The sequence below is a fragment of the Haliotis rufescens genome, unplaced genomic scaffold, assembly GCF_023055435.1.
Source record: "Haliotis rufescens isolate VD_foot unplaced genomic scaffold, xgHalRufe1.0.p SCAF_6, whole genome shotgun sequence".
NCBI lineage: Eukaryota > Metazoa > Mollusca > Gastropoda > Lepetellida > Haliotidae > Haliotis > Haliotis rufescens.
The window spans coordinates 60,301,285-60,327,809 of NW_025964334.1; the positions used below are offsets into that span (position 1 = coordinate 60,301,285).

The 26,525-nt window shown below is 40.7% G+C and overlaps 1 protein-coding gene and 1 long non-coding RNA gene across 4 annotated transcripts in view; one reads left to right on the forward strand and one right to left on the reverse strand.

Moving 5' to 3' along the window:
- Positions 1-3,348: 3,348 nt before the first annotated feature.
- LOC125374884 (serine/threonine-protein phosphatase 6 regulatory ankyrin repeat subunit C-like) lies at positions 3,349-25,147 on the forward strand. 3 transcript variants are annotated; one of them, XM_048386583.1, is made up of 5 exons: positions 3,349-3,480; positions 7,042-7,376; positions 12,779-12,913; positions 14,648-14,683; positions 19,742-25,147. In XM_048386583.1, exons 2-5 carry the CDS (start codon positions 7,157-7,159, stop codon positions 23,794-23,796), a joined length of 4,446 nt encoding a protein of 1,481 aa, XP_048242540.1. In that variant the 5' UTR covers positions 3,349-3,480; positions 7,042-7,156; the 3' UTR covers positions 23,797-25,147. The 3 variants fall into 3 exon arrangements, with proteins under 3 accessions (XP_048242540.1, XP_048242542.1, XP_048242541.1); XM_048386584.1 differs by lacking the exon at positions 3,349-3,480 and adding an exon at positions 4,788-5,308; XM_048386585.1 differs by lacking the exon at positions 7,042-7,376.
- LOC125374886 overlaps positions 24,822-26,525 on the reverse strand; it is a 67,104-nt gene continuing 65,400 nt past the window's right edge. Inside the window, exon 3 of the long non-coding RNA XR_007218780.1 lies at positions 24,822-24,851. This is a non-coding gene — a long non-coding RNA (uncharacterized LOC125374886). The remainder of the gene's footprint in view (positions 24,852-26,525) is intronic.

The window sequence follows — 26,525 nt, forward strand, 5'->3', positions numbered from 1 at the left end:
TACACGCTTTAAAACGTTTTACCCGTATTCAAGTAATGATAACTCCCTCAATAGAGTCTCACCTCGGCAATGTCGGACAAGTCCATTTCATGCACAGACTGGTATTTCCCGCATATTCTCACAATCCTCGCGTCGATTACCTGACCCTTTTCTCCCAATACCGATTGTCATATCTGTCACTCTTTGGTGTGCGATCGTTCGGCCATCGCCTTTTTCTTCCTTGCCCAGCTACATCTATGGGGAACAACTCACTTGACACTTCACTCTAAAAAATAATGACGTCCAATATATAACGTCATCAAGTTGCGAACGCATATTCCAATTTAAAAAATGCGCTTAGTTCTCCATTGATCTTTGAGGGGCGGTCGGGTAGCCTAGTGGTGAATGCGTTAGCTCGTCACGCCGAAGACCCGGGTTGGATTCCCGACATGGGTACAATGTGTGAAGCCCATTTCTGGTGTCCCCCGCCGTTATATTGCTGGAATATTGCTAAAAGCGGCGTAAAACCGTACTCACTCACTCACTCACTCATTGATCTTTGCGACTATCCACAGACGCTCCACCTGTGACAGAGGGGAGTGAACCACAGAGACAGCAGAAATCACGTCATTAAAAAACAATGTTTTATCGCCAAATAACCACGCCTCGTTCTCCATTGTTCTTTGTGATTTATCGCATAGCTATCTTATATATTTGGATACTGTAATACGCGGATACATACTAGAATACTTGAATACTTTGACCAATAGTATGATGTGATACATGGATGCATAGAAATGGCGTACTGCAAATACTATGCTACAGGACACCTTAATTACAATTTTGACTTGTAATGCGTGTATATTTAGGATACTGGACATACACTCTTCAAAAAAAGAAACGCACATGTAGAGCTTTAGTAAATTTATTGTACCTAATAAAGTCGATATATTTAATTTAATATCATAGATAGAAATATGACATTTTGGAGCTCGATAGTCACCCGTTGTTGTACAAATTCATTGAAAACTGTTCATTGTCATGTCACATAAGGCCACGAGGTGGCGCTGAACTCAGTATCTCGTGTGAACGCCCCTGGCAGCAATCACGGGTCTGCATCTCCTCGGCATTCTGATTGTAACGCGTTGGCCAGTTGTGAGAGTGACTGCGGCGTGTCCTGACGTTGACGTACACGTCGATCGAGTTCATACCAGAGGTGTTTGATTGGGTTGAGATCTGGAGATCTTGCCAGCCAAGACAAGTTATTGATGTTGGCATTATGAAGGTAGTCTACCGTGACGACGTTTTCCATCTCGCCGGTGAAGAAGAAATCGTGATTCATCGCTAAACCACACTCGTCTCCAGTTTCTCAAATTCCAAGGCTGTAAGGTATGGCACAAACGCAAGCGTCGCTGTCGATTGATCTGTTGCAAAACAATCGGATTCCAGCCTCGCGAAGATGGTTCCTGACTGTCTGGTCCGATATCCTCCTGAAACCAGGGATGAGTCTCCGTAGCTGTGGCATTGCGATGACGTACAGTCGAATGTAGCGATCCTGTGCAGGGGTGGTAACTCTTGGTCGGCCGGTTCTCGGACGGTCCGCAGTGGAATTGAACTGTGTGTACCGGACACAAAGGCGGCAAATGGTGCTGTGGTGGACGTTGAAGTGGCGGGCAACAGAAGACTACGATTCCCCTCTCAGGATACGTCCTATGGCGATCTTCCGATCGGCAGCAGTGAGTCTCGGATTTTCGAACTTGAAAATGTTGACATATGAATGACAAATTATTGGCTTCTGCTTTCCTTTTTATAATAAGCCACTACCACGAGTTACGAATGCCATAACTTGCACATGCATTTTCCTTTCCTCCATGACATTTTTTAACAAGTGTGAAAACAATGCCGTTTAAGACATTGCAAATCGACAATGGCTGCATTTTGACGCACCGTTTGTCGAATATCAATCAATCAATCAATCTTTATTCATGGTACTCATGAGGCCAAAGGCCTATAGTGCATTGTCGAATATCAGGACACCAACATTTTCCAATTACATATATCCAATTTATATACTGGATCTTTTGTGTAGTCAGGTTAATTGAACTACATACTACCTCTGCGTTTCTGTTTTTGAAGAGTGTACACTAACATAGATACTAGCACCAACAGAACATGTAGAATATTGTCAGGCTCCCAGAGAACCTTGTGTCACACGTATCGTTGACTTGTCACTCCCTCATCTGAGAACACTCTATGTTGTACACATATTTTTGGCTTGTCTCCCCAAATGCCCGAGTTTGATTGCCTACATTAATGTTCGTGCAATATGGGTCCGCCAACGTGACATCACACGAATAGTCCTGAAAGCGTCGGTAAATTTAATTTACTCACACACACTTACTTACAGACACAGTTTCGGATGATCCGACAGTATTGGCACTTCACCTCGGTCTGAGTTCGTCGTCTAAGGCGCTGCAATTCGCTGTGCAGAGTTGCGTCTCTTGGGGACGTTATTTACCTATAATCCTGGGTTTGAATTCCAGTTCTCCCCGATTATGTTTCCAGGTTTGGCAGCACCCTATCAGTGCTCTTGGGTTTCACGAAAATGGTGAACGTCAAAGATCCGCATACGAAAGCCGAATGGTGTCACTTTGGTAGCATTATTGTATTTTTCTAAATCGAAATTTATCGTCATTCAATTATTTCCTCGAATTTAATTAGTTTTCCGCCACTTCGAATATCTTTATTTGAAATTAGTCTCAATAACTCGAATTTTTTAATCTATTCTCATTATTTAGATTTTTCTCTCTTTAGGTCAAGTTTATTTCAAATCGAAAAATATCTGAAACATTTCCAGTACATGTTTTATTCGTCTGGTGATGTCATTAAGAACAAACCGTTTTTCAATCAGAAGAAATAAGAAATTGCCTCCCTCATCTTCTTGGGACGTCCATGTATACTTTACTGTAAATATGGCTCTTGAAACCCTTGGCTTGATCTCACACCCAAGCCTTCACAAGACAGCTGTCCCTCAGACTACGACAGGGAATCCCTATGATCGTGATAGTTAATCATAACTTACTAGAAATAGAAACATTTCACCTTACGGGGTGTTTTGTACCGTGGGGTACGTATGACACTTTACTGGGTGTTTTGTACCGTGGGGTAAGTATGGCACTTGAGTCACCGGAATTAGTCTCACATCCAGTCCATAATAAATACCCTAAAAGTAGCAGTCTACACAGACTAGGTTAACATGTGCCAGAAAAAGGTAACTTAATGAGAAACAGAAAAAATGAGACAAATTATCAAAACAAACATGTAAATGTGAAGCAAGGAGGTTTGAACCTGACCCGTACAGAAGGAACGTGTATATGGATCTAAAATAGACTGTTATTGTAAGAGTTGCTTCCCCTACCTACCCGATAACGAAAGCAAAACACTGGTTACTTCCTGGTTGTACAGACGGGAGGACTGCCCGCACACAGTGATAGTCTCTCTGTAAGTTGTTCATGTTTAATACTATCATATACTCCCACACTGTCTCCATGTTGAGGGTAGGTCTATCTCTGTCCGCTGCTATCTTAATGTTGTTGTTTAATTTTTGAAAGTCTTGGGTAAAAGGCGGTGTACTATTGTGGCCCCGCCCTATGTGGATAGAACTGTTTGACACACTCTGATGTCACCTTACACACGTCATTCATTTGAAAATGTCCGTTCTCAACAGTGTGTCTTTCCTTTACCATTCTAACACAGTTTGTGAGGGTGTTTTCAGTGTATGTGTAAAGTAACCATCAATACACATGAGGGTGTTGGCAAGAAGATCTATTATTAGCTCACCTGACTGAAACTCTCTATTGAATCTGTTTCAGTAAGTATTTAAGACTGACATTTCTCGTGCATTTATGTTTTGATTTATGTTTTGTGGTGGTCTGCGTTTGTCCAGACCTGGCGTGGAAATAAAAACATACGTTTTTCACAACATTTTAGAGTTTGTTAAGTGGCTGTCATTTTTAAAATGACTTGGCATTTTAAATTGTTGACTACATAGCCAGAATCATCTGGTGAAGACTGGAAACCGAACAATTGACAAATACTGTAGTTGTGACGGAGGGGAGTCAGCAGTAGGGGAAACATTCACACCGACATGAACACTAGCTTGAAGACACTGTTTCGGATGATCCAACAGTATGGACAGTCCATCACTCTTCTGAGCCAGTCGCCAGAGGCACCGCAATTCGCTGTGCAGAGTTGCGCCCCTATGATCCTGGGTTCGATTTACGGCTCGCTCCGATTATGTTTCCGGGATTTTCAGCACCCTATCCGTGCTCTTGGATTCACGAAAGTGGTTAACGTCAAAGACCTGCATTTGAAAGCCGATGGTGTCACTGTGGTCATTAATGTAATTTTCGAAATCGAAATTCCTCATTAATTCAGTTATTTTCACGAAATGTTGTGTTTTTTCTCGTTACTTTGGGGGTGGTCAGGTAGCCTAGTGGTTAAAGCGTTCGCTCATCACGCCGAAGACCTGGGTTCGATTCCCGACATGGGTACAATGTGTGAAGCCCATTTCTGGTGTTCCCTGCCGTGATATTGCTGGAATATTGCTAAAATATTGCTAAAAGCGGCGTAAAACCATACTTACTCACTCACTCACTCACTCACTTTCATTATTTTGAATATTTTCCCGTGATTTCAAATTAATCTATTAAACGCGAAATTTCTATTCTTATCTCGTACTTTCGATTATTTTAGTTTCTGTCTCGTTATTTCAAGTTTATTTCAAATAGAAATTAAGTCCTAACATTTTTTTTGTCAGAAGGAATAAGGAATTGTCTACCTCATCTTCCATGAATTCTTTACTGTAAATATGACTCTTGAAACCTATGGCTTGTGCCTCAATTTGTGAAAGTTATTCATACCTTACAGGAAATAAACAAATGACCTAAAATGGATTTTTCACTTTACTGGGTGTATTGTATTGTGTGGTAAGTATGGCACTTGAGTCCCTCGAATTGGTCTCACACATAGACCATTAATATACAGCTACCCCTAATAGTAGCAGTATGTACAGATTAGGTTAACATGTGCCAGAGAAAGGTAACTTAATGAGAAACAGAACATGAGGCGAATTATCGAAACAAACATGTCATTTTAAAGCCAGGGGTATTGAACCTGTTCTGTATAGAAGGGGTGTGTGCATGGATCTAAAATAGACTGTAACTGTAAGAGTTGCTTCCCCTACCTACTTGACAACGAAAGTAAAATCACTGGTTACTTCCTGGTTGTACAGACGGGTGGACTGGCCGCACACAGTGATAGTCTCTCTGTAAGTTGTTCATGTTTAATACTATCATATACTCCCACATTGTCTCCATGTTTAGGGTAGGTCTGTTTCTGTCCACTGCTATCTTAATGTTGTTGTTTAATGTCTTGGGTAAAAGGCGGTGTACTCTTGTGGCCTCGCCCTATGTGGATAGAACTAGTTCACACACTCTGATGTCACCTTACACACATCATTCCTTTGAAAATGTCCATTCTAAACACAGTGTGTCTCCATTTATCATCCTAACACAAATTTCAAAGAGATTTTCACTATGTTTATGAAGTCACCGATCAATATATACGAGCCATAGGAACTCGATTATAGCGTGTACATAGCACAATATATTCGTATAACTGCAGTGGTTTTGTGAATAAATCACGCAAGGCAAGTTGATATTCAGATGCCAGTTTTTTAATATATTATATGAACGGAGGCCTGTGGAAATAATACACAAAGTTGAAATATGCAAAATACATACCAATACAAATGAAACATTCCCTTATAACAAATATTAGGATCTGATATTATCCCATTGATAGTCTCTCTGTAAGTTGTTCATGTTAAAATACTATCATATACTTCGAAAGTCTTGGGTATACGGCGGTGTACTATTATGGCCCCGCCCTATGTGGATAAAACTAGTTCACACAATCTGATGTCACCTTACGTCATTCATTTCAAAGTGATCTTTCTAAACAGTGTGTCTTTCATATACCAACCTAACACAGCTTGAAACGATAGTGCAAACGGAATGCTCACTTGGTTCGTGTGGTGCCCAGAGTGAATGTTCTGGCTGTCCCGTTCCATGACTCTTATGAGTCAAGCCCTTCACTGTGCGATGCGCGTGGCTAGCTTCTGTCTGTGCCTGCAATTCCCATGGTGGCCGCAAACCACTGGATGTTGCAGAGTGAGCCATATTTTGCTTTATGTGCTTATCTTGTTTTCAATTGAGCTGATGCCATGGCTTGCTTGTCTGGCATCCTGAGACGACATCGTCTGGTAACATATTCTCCCCAGAAACCACAGTACCAATGACGCTTCAAGTTCACATGATTCTTCTGAATGATAATGATGCCTGAATTACTTCAAGAGATTTGAATCCGTTGTTCAATATTGCTGTTATATTACTCGGACATTATTGTTAAAAAAGTAATTTGGTAGAAGTGTGTAGTTAGATGTGTGTCTCTTACAGTAGCGTTAATAAGTACAACACTGTGTAAGCCATATGTTGCTCGCTCATTATTGTTCTAAATGTCATGTAATTTAGTACATGTGTAGTTGGTAGTGGGGCCCAACGTGTATATGTTATGTTAACTGCTATAGTTGATATTTTCATATTTGCACTTTGACCATGTTGTTAAATCCTTTTACAATGCATTTCATTGCACTGTAAACATATTCACAGAAACATCTTGATGTTACCCCATATTGGTAATCACATGGAAAAAGGACTATTTATGGCTTTTACTCAGCTATTTAAACATCTAATTTAATTTGGTTCATCTGTAGTGTAGTGTTTAATATGTATGTCTCTGTTATTTCGTAAAATACGAAAAATAATAATTGACCTTTGCACTTTGACCATATGGAAAGCAAACAACGATTTGACTACATATCCAGGTTAGCTACAGTGGCGTGGCAGAGAGTTCTCAATCTTCATACACCAATACCAAATGACCACGTGTAGGACTGTCCTACAGATGAACATTGTACACATGTAGACGTTTTTGTTGTAGGATGATGAGTTTGATGACATCTTAGATTCAAGACACTGGTGAATGACAGGAAAGAATGAAGAATGTTCAGAGATATAAAATAGAACAATATACTTAGTGACTGAATATCAATGGGATGGAGAAACGTAAAGGACAGACGGATGAAAGTCACACAGAGCATGGAGGATGTACACCACCAAAGCGCAGGGTGAAACACAATGACGATGACACGGCACCAGATGGGGAAAACAAGGAACTTGCAGGTACTGCCACAGACAACCCGCAAGAAACGGCTGAAGAAGCAGGCAACACTGTGGAGAATACAGAAAATATAGACATTGAACATGTAGATGAAGGTATGTATGCCTAATAGACAAAATATGTTTTGGTGATATTCAGTCAGTTAACTCCCTTGCCTCGGGCTGATGATTTCAGAAGGAGCTGAAACTATATGAAAATTAAGAAAACGAGCCAATATAAAATAAAAGTATGTCTTCAGATCCACTTGTAATGCATGATGGCTCCTGTAATTTGAGTATCTGTTCCAACTGTCACCAAATGTTTACAACCTACCTGTTAATGACGATTTATGTGTTTTTATGAGTTTTGGACTATCACTGGTATCTTTTCAAACAAGGAGCTGATGCCTTAAATTCAAAAACATTCTCAAACAAAAATCAGTTTGTGTAACCCAGCGTCAAAAACCTATTTCATAGTTATATTAAAATAATTGAGTCTTATATTTCATATTTTAACAAAATAAACACCTTCAATAATTTGTTTTAAAAGCAATACTCAATTTTGGATGCATTAAACGATCAACCTTTGCCGGACCGAACATCTCACAACGAAGATATTTTGCAACCACCACAGTTGTTTCCCCTTTCAACAGTTGGAGTTTATCCAGATCAATTTAAGGCAATCATTTTTGCCTATAATTATTTGTTTGTTTTTTTTAACTTGAAGACTTCAATTATTTAAACATACTATTTCAGGACAATTAAGAAACTCTTTTTAAAAAACAACAACATTACCACGTTTAAACTTGAATGTATTAAGTGAAGTACCTAGATCCATGTATTTATATTTTTTCTCAGCTATTTCGATTTCTTATAGGGAGCAGACAAAATGATAAAGATAAAGATGGTGGGCACCAATCAACCTTATTAGGAATATTTTTCAAAAACAATATTTTTTTTCAATTATGATTAACATTTATGCATCTTAAAATATATTTGGTATTTTGGAAAGGATGAAATCATCTCAAAATTAATTTCATATTATCAGTTTTAGGTAAAAACTCACTATCACGGGTGATCTTTTTCAGAATTAACAGACAATACAGAGTATTAAAGGAATTAGAATTATGTTTGTCTCACATACATGTATATTCTTTTACACCAAAGATTTTTTAATTATTTACCATGTTTACTGAAAAACCAGTTCTTTAATAATGCAATTGTTATATTATCATAGAAGATAAAGAACTCCAATATGCATAGCTAGCTTAATTTTAATGATAATTATTCAGCATTTCTTTGGATGATAAGCTGGACATATGAAGAAATAAGAAATGTTATTTTTCTGGATTATTCTCCCATTACATGGTTTATAGGGGGTTATTTTTTTTACACAATCTTATTGGCTGCCTGAGAGTGGAAAGCTGTGTCACTATTTTAATCACAGACCTTAATTTATTCTAATGTGTAAGGTGTAAATTTTCAGAACTTGGTAAGCAAAGAAAAACTCAAATTTATGGATGATGAAGAAACGACCAACAAGAGGTCATCTTATAACATTGACCATTAACCTCATTTCTTAACATAAGCAATGACAAATTTAAATTTAAATTCTTTTTACAAAAAAAATCACATATGAACAGGTCACTAAATATATACTTATTATGAGTCTTGGTTTCATGATAATAAACATGTTAAATTTTAAATACCTATTATCAGTAATTCTTAATTTATAATCTGATAAAAAAAAAGAAAGAACAAAAGTTTGGATGTAACTGTAGCAGTAAAATAACAACGTAATATTACAAGGGTATTACAATGTTTGTATAACTATTGAAATGATAATTTATTGTTTACATATATCCTATGTATTTATGTTTCCCACACAATAAAGTATTGTCCTTGTCAATTTCACATTGTGTCATACTCACATATGGGAAAATTAGATAACTCATTTAACATAAGTTACATTTTTTGTGATATGATGTTAAATATTATGGTCAAAAGAAACATTATCCACTGAATTAGTAAATAATTTCTTTTTGCTCACCATGTTCAGGAACCAAAAAAAAAGACAAAAAAAGACAACATATGAAATCATCATAATTTTACATATTAGATTATTCACTGTAAAGTTCATTTTGAAGACGAAAATTCGTTTAAAAATATTGCAATTCATTGATGGAGTTGAGAAGATTTACCTAGCAGTAATCAGCTGATCAGTTGCCTGAGTTAATAGAATCTTGCCTGATCAATCCTGCTGGCCCTTGTTTTCTGTTAACATTATGTTACAAAAAAGAAAATATTTAATTTCCTCATATTTGGCTTTATTACATTAGTTTCTAATGGACAAATAAACGAATAATGTATTTACATACACTCAAAAGGTGAACCTATCACTGCCTATTTAGTGTTGTGCATTGAGAATGATAGTCACGGCAAGACGAATGTAAATAAAGTTAGGGGCCGAGTAATCCAAAGCCATCAACAAATATCAAATCACATTAACAATTCTGAAAACGTTCCTCCCATCAACTTTTAATAGTTAACAAAAAAACATAACATGAAGGCTAACAAGTGGCTTGCCTGTCACGGAAAACTCGTGTGAATTGTCTTCGCTAGATCCATTTTACCTTATGGTGCAGTTGTCTTACTGAACATATTCGAAAACGAGGATGGGGGTATCCTGAGTGGTTACTAAACACGGGAAATCTTCAACTACGAGCTCGACTATTTATGGCGTATTGTTATGGGAGAAAAAAGATTAACCACTGTGTTCGGTTGTTACCGAAATATCTACACACTCGTGATTAATCTACCACGATTAGAACTCGACAAAGCGTCGTTCTAATCGTGGCAGATTAATCACTCGTGTGTAGATTTTTTGGTAACAACCGAACACAGTGGTTAATCCTCTATGGCATCATCACAACCTCACAACGTCACTTAACCATTCCAAACTACTTAACATTGCGTACAACAAGTCCGCACTGAAGAACGATAATTAATCATGTAATTACACTGTAGTGGTTGTAAAAAAAGAGTTAATTATATATCTGAACTTAAGTTTGTATTCTATTTTATTAATTGTATTGAAAATTTCATTCAATATTGTTTCAGCTCATTTCGGCCAAGTCATATACGAAGTGATCGGAAGATCGCACAACTCACCGTTATTTACAGCAACCACGGTCATGTTACCGCTATTGGCGCCTTGAAACAAACTTTAGTGGATAGAGAATGGATATATATATCATAAATGCCATACATTGACTTGCTGAAAGTCATATTTGTTGTAGTTTGACTATTATATGTCAACAAAAGGTTTTAGCAATCGCGGGCGCGGGAGCATCGACGGTGATTGGTCAAAGCGTTCCATACAAAAAACATATCCGGGAATAGCGATCAGCTGTACCAAAGTGCTACGCTTTATGGTTAATAATTTATATCACATATATATAGATAATAGTAAAGCTGCAACTAAAATAACATGATATTGGAATAAATTATTCCTGATAAAATATAGTTTCAGATACAATTCTTCTGCTCATGTATCAAAATCAGTTATATTATTTCGTGTTTTTTTATCGTATCACCGGTAGATTCCGAGAAACATGTGTACAGCTGATTGCTACTTCCGGCTTAGGTTTTGAGAAAATACACACGGTAATCTTAATCTCTGCATAACAATGCCAGTCAGAACAGGATATACAATTTAATCGGTAAATCATCATGTCCTGTGATGTTTTATCTCAAATTTCAAATTTGTATTGACCAAGTTCATTGCAATATGTTCGTTTCCCTGGATTCGCTGAAGGGATATGATGTCATTTTTTTCTGCGAAAGACAATACGTTTTTTTTGTAAATGTAGGGATTTTGTATGCACTGATGACATGCTTCATACCGATTTGCTTTATAGACTGGGTATATAAATTAGCATCGATTTCCCGCTTATTTTACAAGACAAATACACATGTAATTGTAAATCTTAACCTCTGGGTATGAAACATTGTCCCGCATACAGTACACAAATACCATTGAATTTGTACATCATCATGTCTAATGATATTGTATAGCAAATTTCATGTTTCAATGACCAATTAGCTTACAGCTAAACAAGGACAAAAACTCCTATTGCCACCATAACACACAAGTTGCGCAGAAAAGCAGTGCGCATGAAAAGGGAAGTAACTGCACGCTGTATTGGATCGCATTGTTTTTAAGTTTTGTAGCATTTCACTGTTGGGGTCTTGTGTTCGAGACGCCGAATATTGAAGGATTTATTCTTTTGGGAAAATGGAAATATAAACGAAACTGTGATGATGCGGCGGTGCCTGAGAACCAAGAATATATTTTTTTAGCCTTATTCAAATGTGGACCAAGACAACGTGAGCAGCCAATCGGGATCACGATCGTTATGAATGCTGACCCATGGGGCTTTTGTTACAAAGCATGGTAAAAACAGTTACATCTCTATTTTCTGAGGTACAGCAAAATTTGTCAAACATGAAAACAAATGGCATCTGAAGTTTACTGAGAAAACAATTTGTGAAATCATAACGTTTTTGTAAATTGTTTGAGTAAGACATTTAGGCAGGAATTTGGCCTATGGCCACCATTTGTGTTCCCCTTTTGCTGATCTGTTTCTTCATGCATATAAATCGGAAATTTCTCCTCAGATTGGCAAAGTCAAAACAAAGTAAATTGGCAAAGGTGCTTTTTATCTTCAGGTATATCGATGATCCGATATCGTTCAATAACCATCAATTAGCCAATTTCCTTTTACTGATTTATCCCCTGAAAAACAAATATAAGGGACCCATGAAACCGTCTCATTTATTGCATATTTAGACCTATGCATAAAGATACAGAGTGACATAATGGAAAACTTCAACTTTCCCTTAATGTCCAGCAATATTCCAGCAAATCCAGGCTTTGGTGTCTACATTACACAAGCTTTAAGGTACAATCGGAGATTTCAAAGAGCATAATATGACTCTTGCTCAGAAGTTACATGGTTTTATGGTAGACATGTGGAGGACATTTCCAAATTTGACGCATCAGTGACAAAACTTTTGTCCAATGCAATTCGTTATTTTGTAAGGTAAGGTAAGGTAAGGTGAGGTGAGGTGAGGTGAGGTGAGGTGAGGTGGGGTGGGGTGGGGTGGGGTGGGGTGGGGTGGGGTGGGGTGGGGTGGGTAGGGTAGGGTAGGGTAGGGTAGGGTAGGGTAGGGTAGGGTAGGGTAGGGCAGAGATAGCTGTAACCCTACATAACCTTCATGCAAGATTCATCGGACCTTAGAACAAAGCTTTATTAAGCTCTGCTCCGATTCAGCGTAGCGACTTATGAACAAACAAAACAAGACAGTTATCTTTAACGAAAATACAATAATTAACATGAACGTTCATCGTTTTGTCTCATCATGATAGTTGTCAGTTTCCACTGGAGATATCCTAAGTTTTAGATGGAAAGCATCTATGAAAGCTTCTGTCATATCTTTTTTGTTACATATGACAGCCCAAGGTGCCAGGAATCGGAATGTTGGTTCACCTCAGACCACCCAGAGGGAAGAGAAGGATGTGAAGACAGTGATAGGAATGGCTGGAGGCACAGCCGACAATTGCAACATTGTAGGACAAGGCAACATATTTGGTAAGTCATGAGCGAATACTATATCTATTCTTGCTAGATACTATATTTGATAAACAAGTCGCCTGTTTGGAATGTCGTCAACTAATGGCAATATAAGCGCATAGTCAACTTCAAAAGACAAACACCACCTCTCTTTGAACCCAACAACGCCTGTATCCCCACTGTGAAATAAACATGTTTCGGTTCCTTGTTCTATCTGAATTTTCACTGTACGCCCCTGTACTAAAGCAGTGAAACTCTACAAAACTGAGTCTGACTGGTGTCAGTGACAGCTGTAAAGGAGGGGCAAGGGCAAAATAAGAAAAGAAAAGATGCCCGTCTTGTACACACAATATTTTATGCCAGCGATCAAAACCGAAAGCTATTCTCATCGTTGGATGTTTTAAATCACAATATCGGAAGTCATTCACACTTCCACAGAGATTTGTAACTGAAATGTTCAGATTGAGTGATCGAAATTGGGAATATATTAATTCAAATTTGGGAATTTTTCAACGTCATTCGCCGTTGATTGTGAAATATAGACACAATTGACAACCCCCTACTAGTCAGGCTGGAGCCTTTTTTCATTCATAAATATCGTGACTTAAAATATATCAAGCCATGCTTTGGCTGTGTTATCAGTATCCCCTTCGAAGTAAATGTTGTTGAAAGAAGGAATGTACACAACTGCAAGATCAGATCACTCAAACTGAACAACTGAACAACTGAAAGTGTGAACGACTTGCACGGGAATCACGCATGCACGAATACGGTGTTAGCGTTGGGCGTCTCAACGTGCGTGATTCCCGTGCAACCTTTCGAGTTGAGTTGATTGGTTGAACTGTGTCATATGGCCCTGTGACGCAGGGGTAGCATTATGCAGATGGTTGTTACAATGAATGCTCGTTCCACCCGTGACAACAGGTCCGGTTGTTGATGAAATATAGTGAAAGCTAAATAGACACAGATTTTTTATTCATGCACCGATTGTCTTTAAATGTAATATCCAGTAATGTATGACTGTTTAATAATCTAATACCAACTTTGACTGGAGTAGGTCCGATAGTTTTTCAGATATTGTAGTAAACGTCGGTACCTTAAATTACCTTCCAGACTTTTATATGATTCAAGCTTTCGGGTCCATTTCTGGTGTCCCCCGCCGTGATATTGCTGGAGTATTGCCAAAAGCAGCGTAAAACCATACTCACTCACTCCCTCACTCAAGCTTTTGGTGTACTTCCCAGATGATGTTGCAGATGGTCTGCCTTGCTAAATATTTTGCGGAACCTATATATATTTAACAATCATGATAAGTGAATTCAAGATGAATGATTTGTATCAGGCTGTTCGCAAAGATAGTGTCCTTGGTGAGTGTTTTCCAAAGATGACGCATCTCCTACACTGCTTATCCTTTCTTCCACTAAAGAGGTTGAGCATGGATTCAGCTTGATGAAAAACTTGTGCACTTTTCTCCGGTCAAGACTAACTCAACTATTATTCTGCTTCGACCTTTTTCACAGACAAATCTCTCAGCCTGTCCTTGATTATAAATCTGCTATTTGTAACCCATTGCTACCAGTCGCTTCTGACATTGTTTCACATGTACGATATGTCCAACTCCTCTAACGTTGTGTTCCTGCTCCAGGTTGTTCAGTATACCAGTATGACCTGCCCAAGTCCTCTGACGTTGTTTCCCTGTTCTAGGTTGTTCAGTACCCCAGTATGACCTGTCCAACATCTCTTACATTTCAGTTAGCAATCACGGACATCAAGGCTGTGCATCACAAGGTAAATGTCATAGTTTTTAACTTTACATATACTCAACAACAAAAGTTCCTGTGACACCAATATTTTAGTGTATTTTTCAAACAGGTAAAGTTTGGTTTTCAATATTGTAGTATATGTATGGAATCAAGTAACAAAAACTCAACTGCTACAGAAATGCATGCATTCCATGCAAAGGTTAACTTTTATGCAAGCCCCATGCATTTCACTACCCAAGAATGGGTATAAAAACATGTGCGTTAACGGGATTCCATATGAATTGTTTAACATGGTGCTGACAACAACCACTCAGAAAAACAACAACATTACGCAATCAATCAACATAATGAAATGCCACGCCTTTCTGAAAATGAGATCTGCGAGCCATTGGTATGCTTGAAGCAGGATCGAGTCAATGTGATGTTGCAAGACAATTTAACGTCCACAGAAACACTATTTGGTGTTTATGGCAACGTTGGCAACAGACGAATGCAGTCAGTGACCATCCTCAAAGTGGCAGGCCACGCATAACCAATAATCGACAAGACAACTGGATTCGAACACACCTACGGAATCGATTCCAGCCAGCAACAGTGACTGCAAGAAGCAACCCTGGCCTTCGACGAATATCTTCACAAACCGTACGTCGCCACCTCAGATGTGCAGGGATTGTCGCCAGAAGACCCGCCAGACGTCCCATTTTGACAGGAATCCACCGCCAAGCACGTCTACAGTGGTGCAGACAGCATCTACGCTGGACGGCCATGCAGTGGGGACAAGTTCTATTCACTGATGAGTCTCGTTTTCACCTCAGCCACAGCGATGGACGGGTTCGAGTGTACCGACGTCGAGGTGAACGTTACGTCAATCATTGTGTCATGGAAGAAGATCGGTGCGGGGGCGGCAGCGTTATGGTATGGGCAGGGATTACAGCAAGAAATTGAAAATGGTTGCCAAAAGGGCTGCACGAAGAATTGTCATGCTTCAGCAAAGTCATTGGAAACAGGATCCTTGGCCAATAGCGCAGGGATTGTGACAGTGATTCCGACCCTGCATCTGATTGGTATGACACAGTGTAGGATGATAAACTGTGCACTAAAGTAACGTTAGAAAAGCATTACTGGACAATGGATTCTGAAATATGCTGCATCATTGGCCAAGGATCCTGTGACTTTGCTGAAGCATTCTTCGTGCAGCCAACCATTTTCTATTTTCAAGGTCAAGGTTACCCTTTTTACTTTTAAAAGCTGCTTGGTTGAATTTGTCATGTCAGAAAACATATGATTAGACACTAAAATCATGACTATCGGACAATGTTAACTGTGTTTGTGAATTTCACCGACTGCCAAAAGCGCGTTGACCTTTCAACGTTTTTGGCCATAGCTCCAGTTCCTTATGACTGGACGAGTAATTTGATATGCATATCTACACAATTTTGAATTTTGACCCCTGTTTGATCTTTGTTGACCCTTCCCCAAAATGCCCAGGATTTTCAACCGGGCAGCCCAAGTCAAAATTGTTCAGTATACATCAGGAAACTCAAAAACACTTTCAGACCTTTGTTTCCATTATTTGGTCACGGGACCATGGGTTGGTCTTCTAGTATAAGGTCGTTCTTCTCAGCTGAGTACAGGCAAAGGTAAACGTCTGTGAGGAGCCAGGACTGGTAGAAGGGAGAAGCTCGCGGTTTTGGAGAATCTTTCTTGGAAACCCAACATCAACTACGTCGAAGTTACAGGCTCAACATAGACATCCAAATGGAAAAACAGGCGCATTGACGCAGGGTTTTTTTCCCCCGTGTTCCTAGTCCCCTAGAAGGGTTCAAACAAAATGTGAATGATCCACTACATGGCCATCTTCAACAGAGATTAACGGGAGATGATCATGTTGGCAGCTCTCAGGATCCTGTTCAACCGAGGGAGTTCATGAGTAGTATCGACCTTGAGGATGCGTACCTCCGTATCCCTATTCGTCTGTCAGACAGGAATTACATGAGTATTTTACCATTTGACATTTCCACAGCCCGGTGGATTTTTATGCGAGTGACGAAACCCATCACGGCGTACCTCGACATTTGTTATTTCAACTGGACTGGATGATAAACTTATTCACAACTGACTCCTGACTCCAACATGGGCATTAACTTTCATCAGCTATCACTTCAACAGAGCAGCAGGCCTTCTAAAAGTGACCGTAGAACAGTGGTACAAGGTTCAGGAGCCGATACCCCCGGGATTAAAGGGTCTACTGCTCCTGAAAGATTGTCAAGTCTTCATACGTATCTTGACAATCGGCACATGACTTGATGCTATTGGATTGCCTTCAGTTACGGCCGTTTCAAATGTTTCTCCAACCTTACCTCAGACACGATGAAAATCGCTTGATTGTCCTCCATCTAATACTTTACGTTTTGATCTGATGGTGGACACTTCCATTGAACGCCTTTGGAGGAATCTCTTTGGAGAGGTGGGGAGCAGACGACCTCTAGCCTATGGCCTGACATTCAAGCCAGCTGGCACATAAACAACTTGGAGTTGGAAGCTGTCAGTTTAACAATACAACATTTGCATCAGCTTTTCGATGGACAACAGCAAGGTAGTCTTGTACATCCTGAAACACACTTGGCATCACTCAGGCTGGTGACAGTCAGAGTCTACCATATTCTGGGTTTTGCTAACGTCCCAGTAGACGCCTGGTCAAGACCAGAAAAGCCATCATCCACAGAGTGGATGCTTCGAACAGACGCCTTTGGTCTGACATCTTGGATACCCGAACACAGATGTATTCACAGCCAGCCTCAATCACCATCTTCCCGCCTTGACCATAAGGAGGCAGATTTGATATCCAAAGGCTACTCAAGAGGCTTCTCATCATTGTCATTTGAGTCTTTCCGTCAGGGTCATGACAAATCTCCTATGAAGGCTACCATGTTGTTCATCGACCACTTCCTAGTGTACTTGTATGGAACGGGTCATCTAAAAGGCTACACACATACACACATAACCAAACTCAAACTCATGTTCAAAGCCTACAAACTTGAAGTCTTAAAGCAGAAGTTTTGTCCACCTGTTTTGGACAGGCATTGCAACACAACCGCGACATGATTGTTTGTTTGTTTGTTGTTTAACGCCGCACTCAGCAATCTTCCAGCTATATGACGGTGATCTGTAAAAAAAAATCGAGTCTGGACCATACAATCCAGTGATTGACATCATGATCATCGATCCACGGGCTTTTGGGATACGATGACATGCATCAACCAATTCAGCGAACCAGACCACCAGATCCCGTTCGTCGCCTACAGCAAGCATGGGTCTCTGAAGACCTATTCTATCCCAGATCTTCACAGGTCACTGTTTGAACTGTCTCGTCATAATGCAGTACATCTGGGTGTCTGTTGGCAATTAAAAGCAATATAAACAACTTCCTTGTCAACCAGATCGGCGTTTCAGCATCCTGCCATTATCACCTATAGCAGAATCTGATGATGAAGCAGAATTGCTGCTATGTCCAATTAGAGTATTACGGCCCAACCTCACTGGACAACTCCATCGTATGAGAAAGTGCCTCTATATTCCGACTTTAATGTGCTGGTCAGAAGTGTCTAAAATCATGATCAGCTTCTCGCTCTGGTCTACGATTCTTCAGAAGTACTCAGCAGCAAATAAACTTCCTCCTGAAGCAAACAATCCCAATGAAATCAGAGCATTTACGATGACGCCACATGGCAACTGCACTGTGGCTTTGGTAATGGCGGGATGCTTTTGGAAATCTGACACACTCTTCTGCAAGAACTGTCAGTAGAGATGTAGGAGGCATCACAATTTTGGGTCATTGGTGTTAGGACAGCTTAACCCCAACCCAGGACGTCGCTGATAGTGCACCACTAGGCACTATCCCTGTTTCCCCCACCGTCAGATTGTGTTGATGTTAACACTGGGAGTGACAGTCGAGGTGAGTCACACATCTCACCTACTTCTGTATCTAATCACAGGCATACGATTTCTTCTTCCTTCTTTTGTTTATAATAACTAATGAAGAAGCTATACAATGAACTGCCGGCGTCTATTTGATTGTTTTTGCGACCTAATCAGCGATATGCTGATTCATCTGACAGATCAAGTCACTGAAGAGCAGGCTTAGTCAATTGCCAGCCAAGACCCTTTGAAGGTTTCCCCACCACCTTCCTGTGGGAATACACTTGCAATATATGTAATGCAGGATAAGTCAAAATTGATCAATATCTGATATATTATATACTTATCCTACATTACTGAGGCAATGTTACCACCCCTTCTGCTTTTCCCCGAAGGGACCTTCTTTGGAATGAACTTGATTCGCTCAACACCTTGGGTGACGTGATGCCAGGTGGTAGCCGTGTTTGGGCAAATTGTTTCTTGCTGGTGTTTTCTCTCCCCTCTCTTGGTGGGAGATCTCCGTTGGGATTACGTTTTGGTTTTACAGCAAGAGATTGCATTGTATATATGTACATAAAGCGACAAAACCCTTTCCATATCCAATAGAAACTCTGCATAAAGCAGTCGATTGTACCATTCCGACTATATAATGATACCAGGTGTTCATGAAAAGGCGAGCAGGGTAAGTATATTGATATCAAATATATCGGATTTTGATAATTATGTCAAATCGAGGGCGCTCTATGTGGTTACCCAAGTGTGTCCTTAACCTTTGCACGATGTTTTGTATATGATAGGAACAGACTGAATATTTGAAAATTAAGTGCTTTCAATTGAATGCAAGGCACTTTCTGTTAACATCCTTTGGTATAATGGCAATATCCCAGGTTGGATTCGAAAGCACAAGTTTCGTAAATATGAATTCTATACTTTACAATGTAACCCCACACACTGCACATTCTTTGTTTGAAGTAGATTGTGTGTACATATTGCAAACATACTTATCCCCTGCCACGAAGAGAAAAGAAACTCTAAGGTAACCCTTGGTTGGGGATAGTGATGACGCTGTTTTCTTTTCTTTGAGTGTTTCTTTGTTTTAAAAATAATGGTTTCTAGTTTCATAATTCTGTGATGATGTAGTGTAATGCTCTGATGTCTTTTTCAGCGTCTCTTGGCATCAGGATCAAGCAGCTGAATGAAGTGTTTAAGGAAACTCACACTCTTCATAAAGCAGAAGAACTTCTGGAAAGGCACAACCATGTGGCAATTTGTGGAGCTCCTGGAGAAGGGAAAACATGCACTGCTCTCAAGATATGTGAGAAATATCTCCACAAAAAACACGAAGTTGTATTTGTTGAAAATATTGAAGTTTTTGATGTGGATACAATCATTCAACGAACATGTGACATGCTGGTTGTGTTTGATGATATATTTGGTTCTGTAGCATTTCCTTCAAGTTCGGAGAAAATTCATAAAGTGTTGATTGCCCTGGTTGATGGTTTGGTAAACACTTCATTCCAACAAGAACAAGCAGCCCAGAAGAAGAGAGATTGGAAGAATAAGCAAGACAAGACTCAAGCAGATGAGAAGCCAAAAAGCCCTCACAAGCTCCTCTTAATTTTCACATCCAGAAGCTACAACTGGAATGAAGGACGTGGAAGAATGCACCAGTTCAAGGTAAATCTCTTTAAGCCAGAAAGTGTCATTGACATGACCAAAACCGGCCTGACAATTGAGGAGAAGGAATCTATTATGAATTTGTTCGAGAAAAGAAGTAAAAAATGTAATATCTCCAATGAGGACAAGAACACCATCACTCGATTACAAGACAGCATGTTTGGATTTCCTCTGATCTGTCAACTGTATTGTACCAACCCAGCCTTCCAGATGCACAACATTATTGACTTCTTCCAGAAACCTGTGACCTACCTGAGAGGAGACCTTGACACCATTGTCCGTGAAGGCAGCAGCAGGTCGGCAGCTCTAGTTCTCCTCGTCCTGTGTGGAGGGAAATTGAACCTTGCCTCTTTTAAGGGGAAGGAGAAGAGTCTCACTGATCTGTTTCAGGCTGTAAAGGAGGATATCGTGTCTTGCACTCGGACAGACATTGGCAGGGAGATCAGCAATTTTACCGGCACCTACTGTACAGTGGAGAATCATGTAGCCTGCTTCTCTCATCCATCCATCTATGATGCTGCAGCATGTGCCTTGGGGAATCTCAATGAAGATTTGTTACTGGAACATTGTTCCCTGCAGTTTTTATATGAAAGAGTGAGGCTGAACAAGGCTGATCACCAGCAGACAACCCACACTGATGATGTCACAAACATGATCTACATCACCTCAAGTCTCCACCCGTTAGTGATCAGCAGATTGATGGAGGGCGTCCGAGAAGGGTGCTTCAGATGGACAGTAAGTCACCCTGTATTCAGCTGTGTTCAAATAGCCTCCGACTTCTTGACACAGATGACGGCAGACTTGCCAACTGTTCTTCATAGAAAAGATAAGAGCTCAGGTGAATGTTTTCTGTATTGGGTTTCACTGTCAACTAACCATTCACTGTTTAAACACTCAGTGTCACTGATGTGTAGAGAGGGAAGTCTTTCACATTCTGTACTCGCTGACTTCTATGATAGTATCATAGGCTGTACAGAACATGGCAATCTCAGGCACCTGCAACATATTGCTGCTGTACTCAAACAACGTGGGGAATATGATGTAGACAGGAGGACAAAGGGAGAGAAGACTCTGCTGATGATCGCTGCTGAGGCAGGACAGTTAGGTGTGTTCAACTTCCTCCTCCAAGAAGTAGCTGATGTTTCAGTGACAGACGAAGATCGTTACAACTGTCTTCATCTTTCATGTAAATCAGGAAGCAAAGATATAGTAAATGTTATCATTGAGAAGTTTCAACACCTGATCAATGACCGCGATAGTACAGGAAACACCCCTGCTATGGTGTGTGCTGAGTCAGGGCAGGGTGAAATCCTCAAGTTCCTTGTTTCACACAAAGCAGATCTTACTCTCCAGAATGTTTTCAATGTGAACGCTTTCCAAATAGCATCTAGCAACGGCCATGTATCAGTTGTAGAGTATCTACTAACATGTGAACACATAACCATAGACATGCGAGGAGGGTGGGGGCATCAAACAGCGGTTATGATGGCAGCTGAAGGAGGACAGTATGATGTTTATAATCTGCTTGTGTTGGAGGGAGCTGATCTGTTACTAACTGATGGAAACAACTGTGACTGCCTGATGTTGGCATGTGTTGGAGGTAACGTGTCTATAGTCAAACACCTCCTGTCCTTGAAAACATTAAACATCAATAGACGAATGAGATCACAAAAACAAACAGCAGTTATGATGGCAGCTGAAAGAGGACAGTATGATGTTTATAATCTTCTTGTGTTGGAAGGAGCTGATCTGTCACTTACTGATATATTCAACAGGGACTGCCTGATGTTGGCATGTGAGGGAGGCAACGTGTTTATTGTGAAACACCTCCTGTCCTTGAAAACATTTGACATCAACAGAAGAGCGGGGTTGTGGAATCAAACAGCAGTCATGATGGCAGCTGAAAGAGGACAGTATGATGTTTATTATCTTCTTGTGTTGGAGGGAGCTGATCTGTCATTTACTGATAGAGACAACATGGACTGCCTGATGTTGGCATGTAAGGGCGGTAACGTGGCTATTCTGAAACACCTCCTGTCCTTGAAAACAATTGACATCAACAGAAGAGCGGGGTTGAGGAATCAAACATCAGTCATGATGGCAGCTGAAAGAGGACAGTATGATGTTTATAATCTTCTTGTGTTGGAGGGAGCTGATCTGTCACTTACTGATGAAGACAACATGGACTGCCTGATGTTGGCATGTGAGGGAGGTAACGTCTTTATAGTGAAACATCTCCTGTCTTTGAAAACATTTGACATCAACAGACGAATGGGTTTGTGGGAGCAAGCAGCAATTATGATGGCAGTTGAAAGAACACACTATGATGAAGACAACAGGGACTGCCTGATTTTGGCATGTGAGGGAGGTAACGTGTCTATAGTGAAACACCTCCTGTCCTTAAAAGCATTTGACATCAACAGACGAGTGTGGTTACAGAAACAAACAGCAGTTATGTTGGCAGCTGAAAGAGGACACTATGATGTTTATAATCTTCTTGTGTTGGAGGGAGCTGATCTGTCACTTACTGATGAAGACAACAGGGACTGCCTGATGTTGGCATGTAAGAGAGGTAACGTGTTAATAGTGAAACACCTCCTGTCCTTGAAAACATTTGACATCAACAGACGATGGGGGTCACGGAAACAAACAGCAGTTATGATGGCAGCTGAAAGAGGACAGTATGATGTTTATAATCTTCTTGTGTTGGAAGGAGCTGATCTGTCACTAACTGATGAAGACAACAGGGACTGCCTGATGTTGGCATGTAAGAGTGGTAATGTGTATATTGTGAAACACCTCCTGTCCTTGAAAACATTTGACATCAACAGACGATGGGGGGCATTGAAACAAACAGTTGTTATGGTGGCAGCTGCAAGAGGACAGTATGATGTTTATCATCTTCTTGTGTTGGAGGGAGCTGATCTGTCACTTTCTGATGAAGACAACATGGACTGCCTGATGCTGGCATGTAAGGGCGGTAACGTGTCTATAGTGAAACACCTCCTGTCCTTGAAAACATTTGACATCAACAGACGATGGGGGTCACAGAAACAAACAGCAGTTATGATGGCAGCTGAAGGAGGACAGTATGATGTTTATAATCTTCTTGTGTTGGAGGGAGCTGATCTGTCACTTACTGATGAAGACAACAGGGACTGCCTGATGTTGGCATGTAAGAGAGGTAACGTGTATATCGTGAAACACCTCCTGTCCTTGAAAACATTTGACATCAACAAACGATGGGGGGCATTGAAACAAACAGCAATTATGATGGCAGCTGAAAGAGGACAGTATGATGTTTATAATCTTCTTGTGTTTGAGGGAGCTGATCTGTCACTTACTGATGGAGATAGCATGGACTGCCTGATGTTGGCATGTAAGGGAGGTAACGTGACTATAGTGAAACACCTCCTGTCCTTGAACACATTTGACATGAGCAGAAGGGAAGGTCACAGAAGGTTAGAGGAATATGTCACTGTTGCTAAAAGGAATTATTACTGCGAGGAAATAGTGAATCTTCTGAGGTACTCTTTGGAATAACATTATGTTGTTCTTGACTGGATATCACTGCATCCTTGTACGTTGTGTTGTTCTTGACTGGAGATCACTGCATCCTTGTACGTTATGTTGTTCTTGACAGGAGATCACTGCATCCTTGTACGTTATGTAATTCTAGACAGGAGATCACTGCATCCTTGTACGTTATGTTGTTCTTGACTGGAGATCACTGCATCCTTGTACGTTATGTTGTTCTTGACTGGAGATCACTGCATCCTTGTACGTTATGTTGTTCTTGACTGCAGATCACTGCATCCTTGTACGTTATGTTCTTGACTGGAGATCACTGCATCATTGTACGTTATGGACATGACGTTTGTACATACACGTTCTGCGTAGGTAGAGTGAGCGAGTGAGTTGGTTTTAACACCACTTTGAACAGTATTCCAGGAATATCATGGCGTCTCAGCACTGCTGCAATTGCGGCGCCCTAGACGACTGAGCCACAGTCGTCCCCACTCAGCCAGAGACCATACACCAGAGACCGATGATGTATATGGCCTCTGGTGCAGCCTAATCCTTGATGACAGTTGCAGTGTAGTGACTGGCGTCGGTTACAGTGTTCCCTGTTGCTGTTGGCGAAGGAATAGTAACTCATCCATCCATGAAGATCAGGCCCCGTTCCACAAAGCCATCGTATCCCTGTGACTGTCGTAAGCCACTGTTAAAGTATGGGAGCTACGATGAAAGCTACTAGCACGTCAGCCATTACACTTCACAACAATCAGAGCACATTTCAGGACAGAGATCATATCTTAGAGCATATCTTAGAGCACATCTCACATCACAGATCACATCTCACAGCACAGATCACATCTCACAGCACCGATTATATCCAACAGCACCGATCACATCTCAGAGCACAGAAAACATCTCAGAGCACAGATCACATTTCAGATCACACCTCAGAGCTCAGATCACATCTCAGAGCACAGATCACAGATCACACCACAGATCACATCGCAGAGCACAGATCACAGATCACACCACAGATCACACCTCAGAGCACAGATCACACCTCGGGGCACAGATCACACCTCGGGGCACACCCATCACCATGTCAGTGTGTTTCAATCGTATGTATGTTACTGAAAAGTAACGTCATAACCGTAAATAAACTATTCTAGTACATCATGATATAAGCTAGAATTTAAATGTGTGTAGTTGTGTATATTTTGTGCAATGATGTCAATGCATAACTTTATTACTATAACTACATGAACATATGCTTCAATGTGCCAGTTACAGAGCATAGAGGGTCGCCTCGATCGAACTGTGTCAAATAACAATGTCATTATTTCGGTACAGGTTCATTATTGTGTATGTCTTCTATGGATTACTCCTTGTGTAATGGACATGTGTTGTAAATTGGTTGTGTTTATTTACACGATACCTGGTACACCCGTAGCCTGTGTCTGATCTTCCTTGATGCCTACACAATCCCTGGTACACCCGTAGCGTGTGTCTGATCTTCCTTGATATCCACAGAATCTATGGTACACCCGTAGCCTGTGTCTGATCTCCCTTGATACCTACACAATCCCTGGTACACCCGTAGCCTGTGTCTGATCTCCCTTGATACCTACACAATCCCTAGTACACCCGTAGCCTGTGTCTGATCTCCCTTGATACCTACACAATCCCTGGTACACCCGTAGCCTGTGTCTGATCTCCCTTGATACCTACACAATCTCTGGTACACCCGTAGCCTGTGTCTGATCGTCCTTGATACCTACACAATCCCTGGTACACCCGTAGCTTGTGTCTGATCTTCCTTGATACCTACACAATCCCTGGTACACCCGTAGCTTGTGTCTGATCTTCCTTGATACCTACACAATCCCTTGTACACCTGTAGCCTGTGTCTGATCTTCCTTGATACCCACACAATCCCTGGTACACCCGTAGCCTGTGTCCGATCGTCCTTGATACCTACGTAATCCCTAGCACACCCGTAGCCTGTGTCTGATCTCCCTTGATACCTACACAATCCCTAGTACACCCGTAGCCTGTGTCTGATCTCCCTTGATACCTACACAATCCCTGGTACACCCGTAGCATGTGTCTGATCTCCCTTGATACCTACACAATCTCTGGTACACCCGTAGCCTGTGTCTGATCGTCCTTGATACCTACACAATCCCTGGTACACCCGTAGCCTGTGTCTGATCGTCCTTGATACCTACACAATCCCTGGTACACCCGTAGCATGTGTCTGATCTTCCTTGTCACCTACACAATCCCTGGTACACCCGTAGCCTGTGTCTGATCGTTCTTGATATCTGTGCAAGTCTACCCAGTAACGTGTGTACTATAGACAGGTGCGTGCACGTCTACCCAGTAACGTGTGTACCGCTCGTGTTGAACGTTGATTCAATTTCCCTGACCGTTATACACTCTCCAAAAAGAAACGCACAGGTATATTTTAGTAAATTTATCATACCTTATAAAGTCGATATATTTAATTGAATATCATAGATACAAATATGAAATTTTAGAGCTCGATAGTCACATGTTGTCGTTGTACAAAGGCATAGAAAACTGTTCATTGTCATGTCACGAAAGGCAACGAGGTGGCGCTGAACTCAGTACCTCGTTTGACCGCCCCGGGCAGCAATCTCGGCTCTGCATCTCCTCGGCACTGACTGGATAAGTGTATAATTTCTGACCTGCAGAATTCTGCGCCATTCTCCTTGTAACGCGATCTCGAC

Coding starts and splice junctions, on each gene's coding strand:
- LOC125374884 (XM_048386583.1), top strand. CDS start 7,157: ATGGAGAAACGTAAAGGACAGACGGATGAAAGTCACACAGAGCATGGA. Junction 7,377..12,778: donor CATTGAACATGTAGATGAAG/GTATGTATGCCT, acceptor TACATATGACAG/CCCAAGGTGCCAGGAATCGG. Junction 14,684..19,741: donor TCAAGGCTGTGCATCACAAG/GTAAATGTCATA, acceptor TGTCTTTTTCAG/CGTCTCTTGGCATCAGGATC.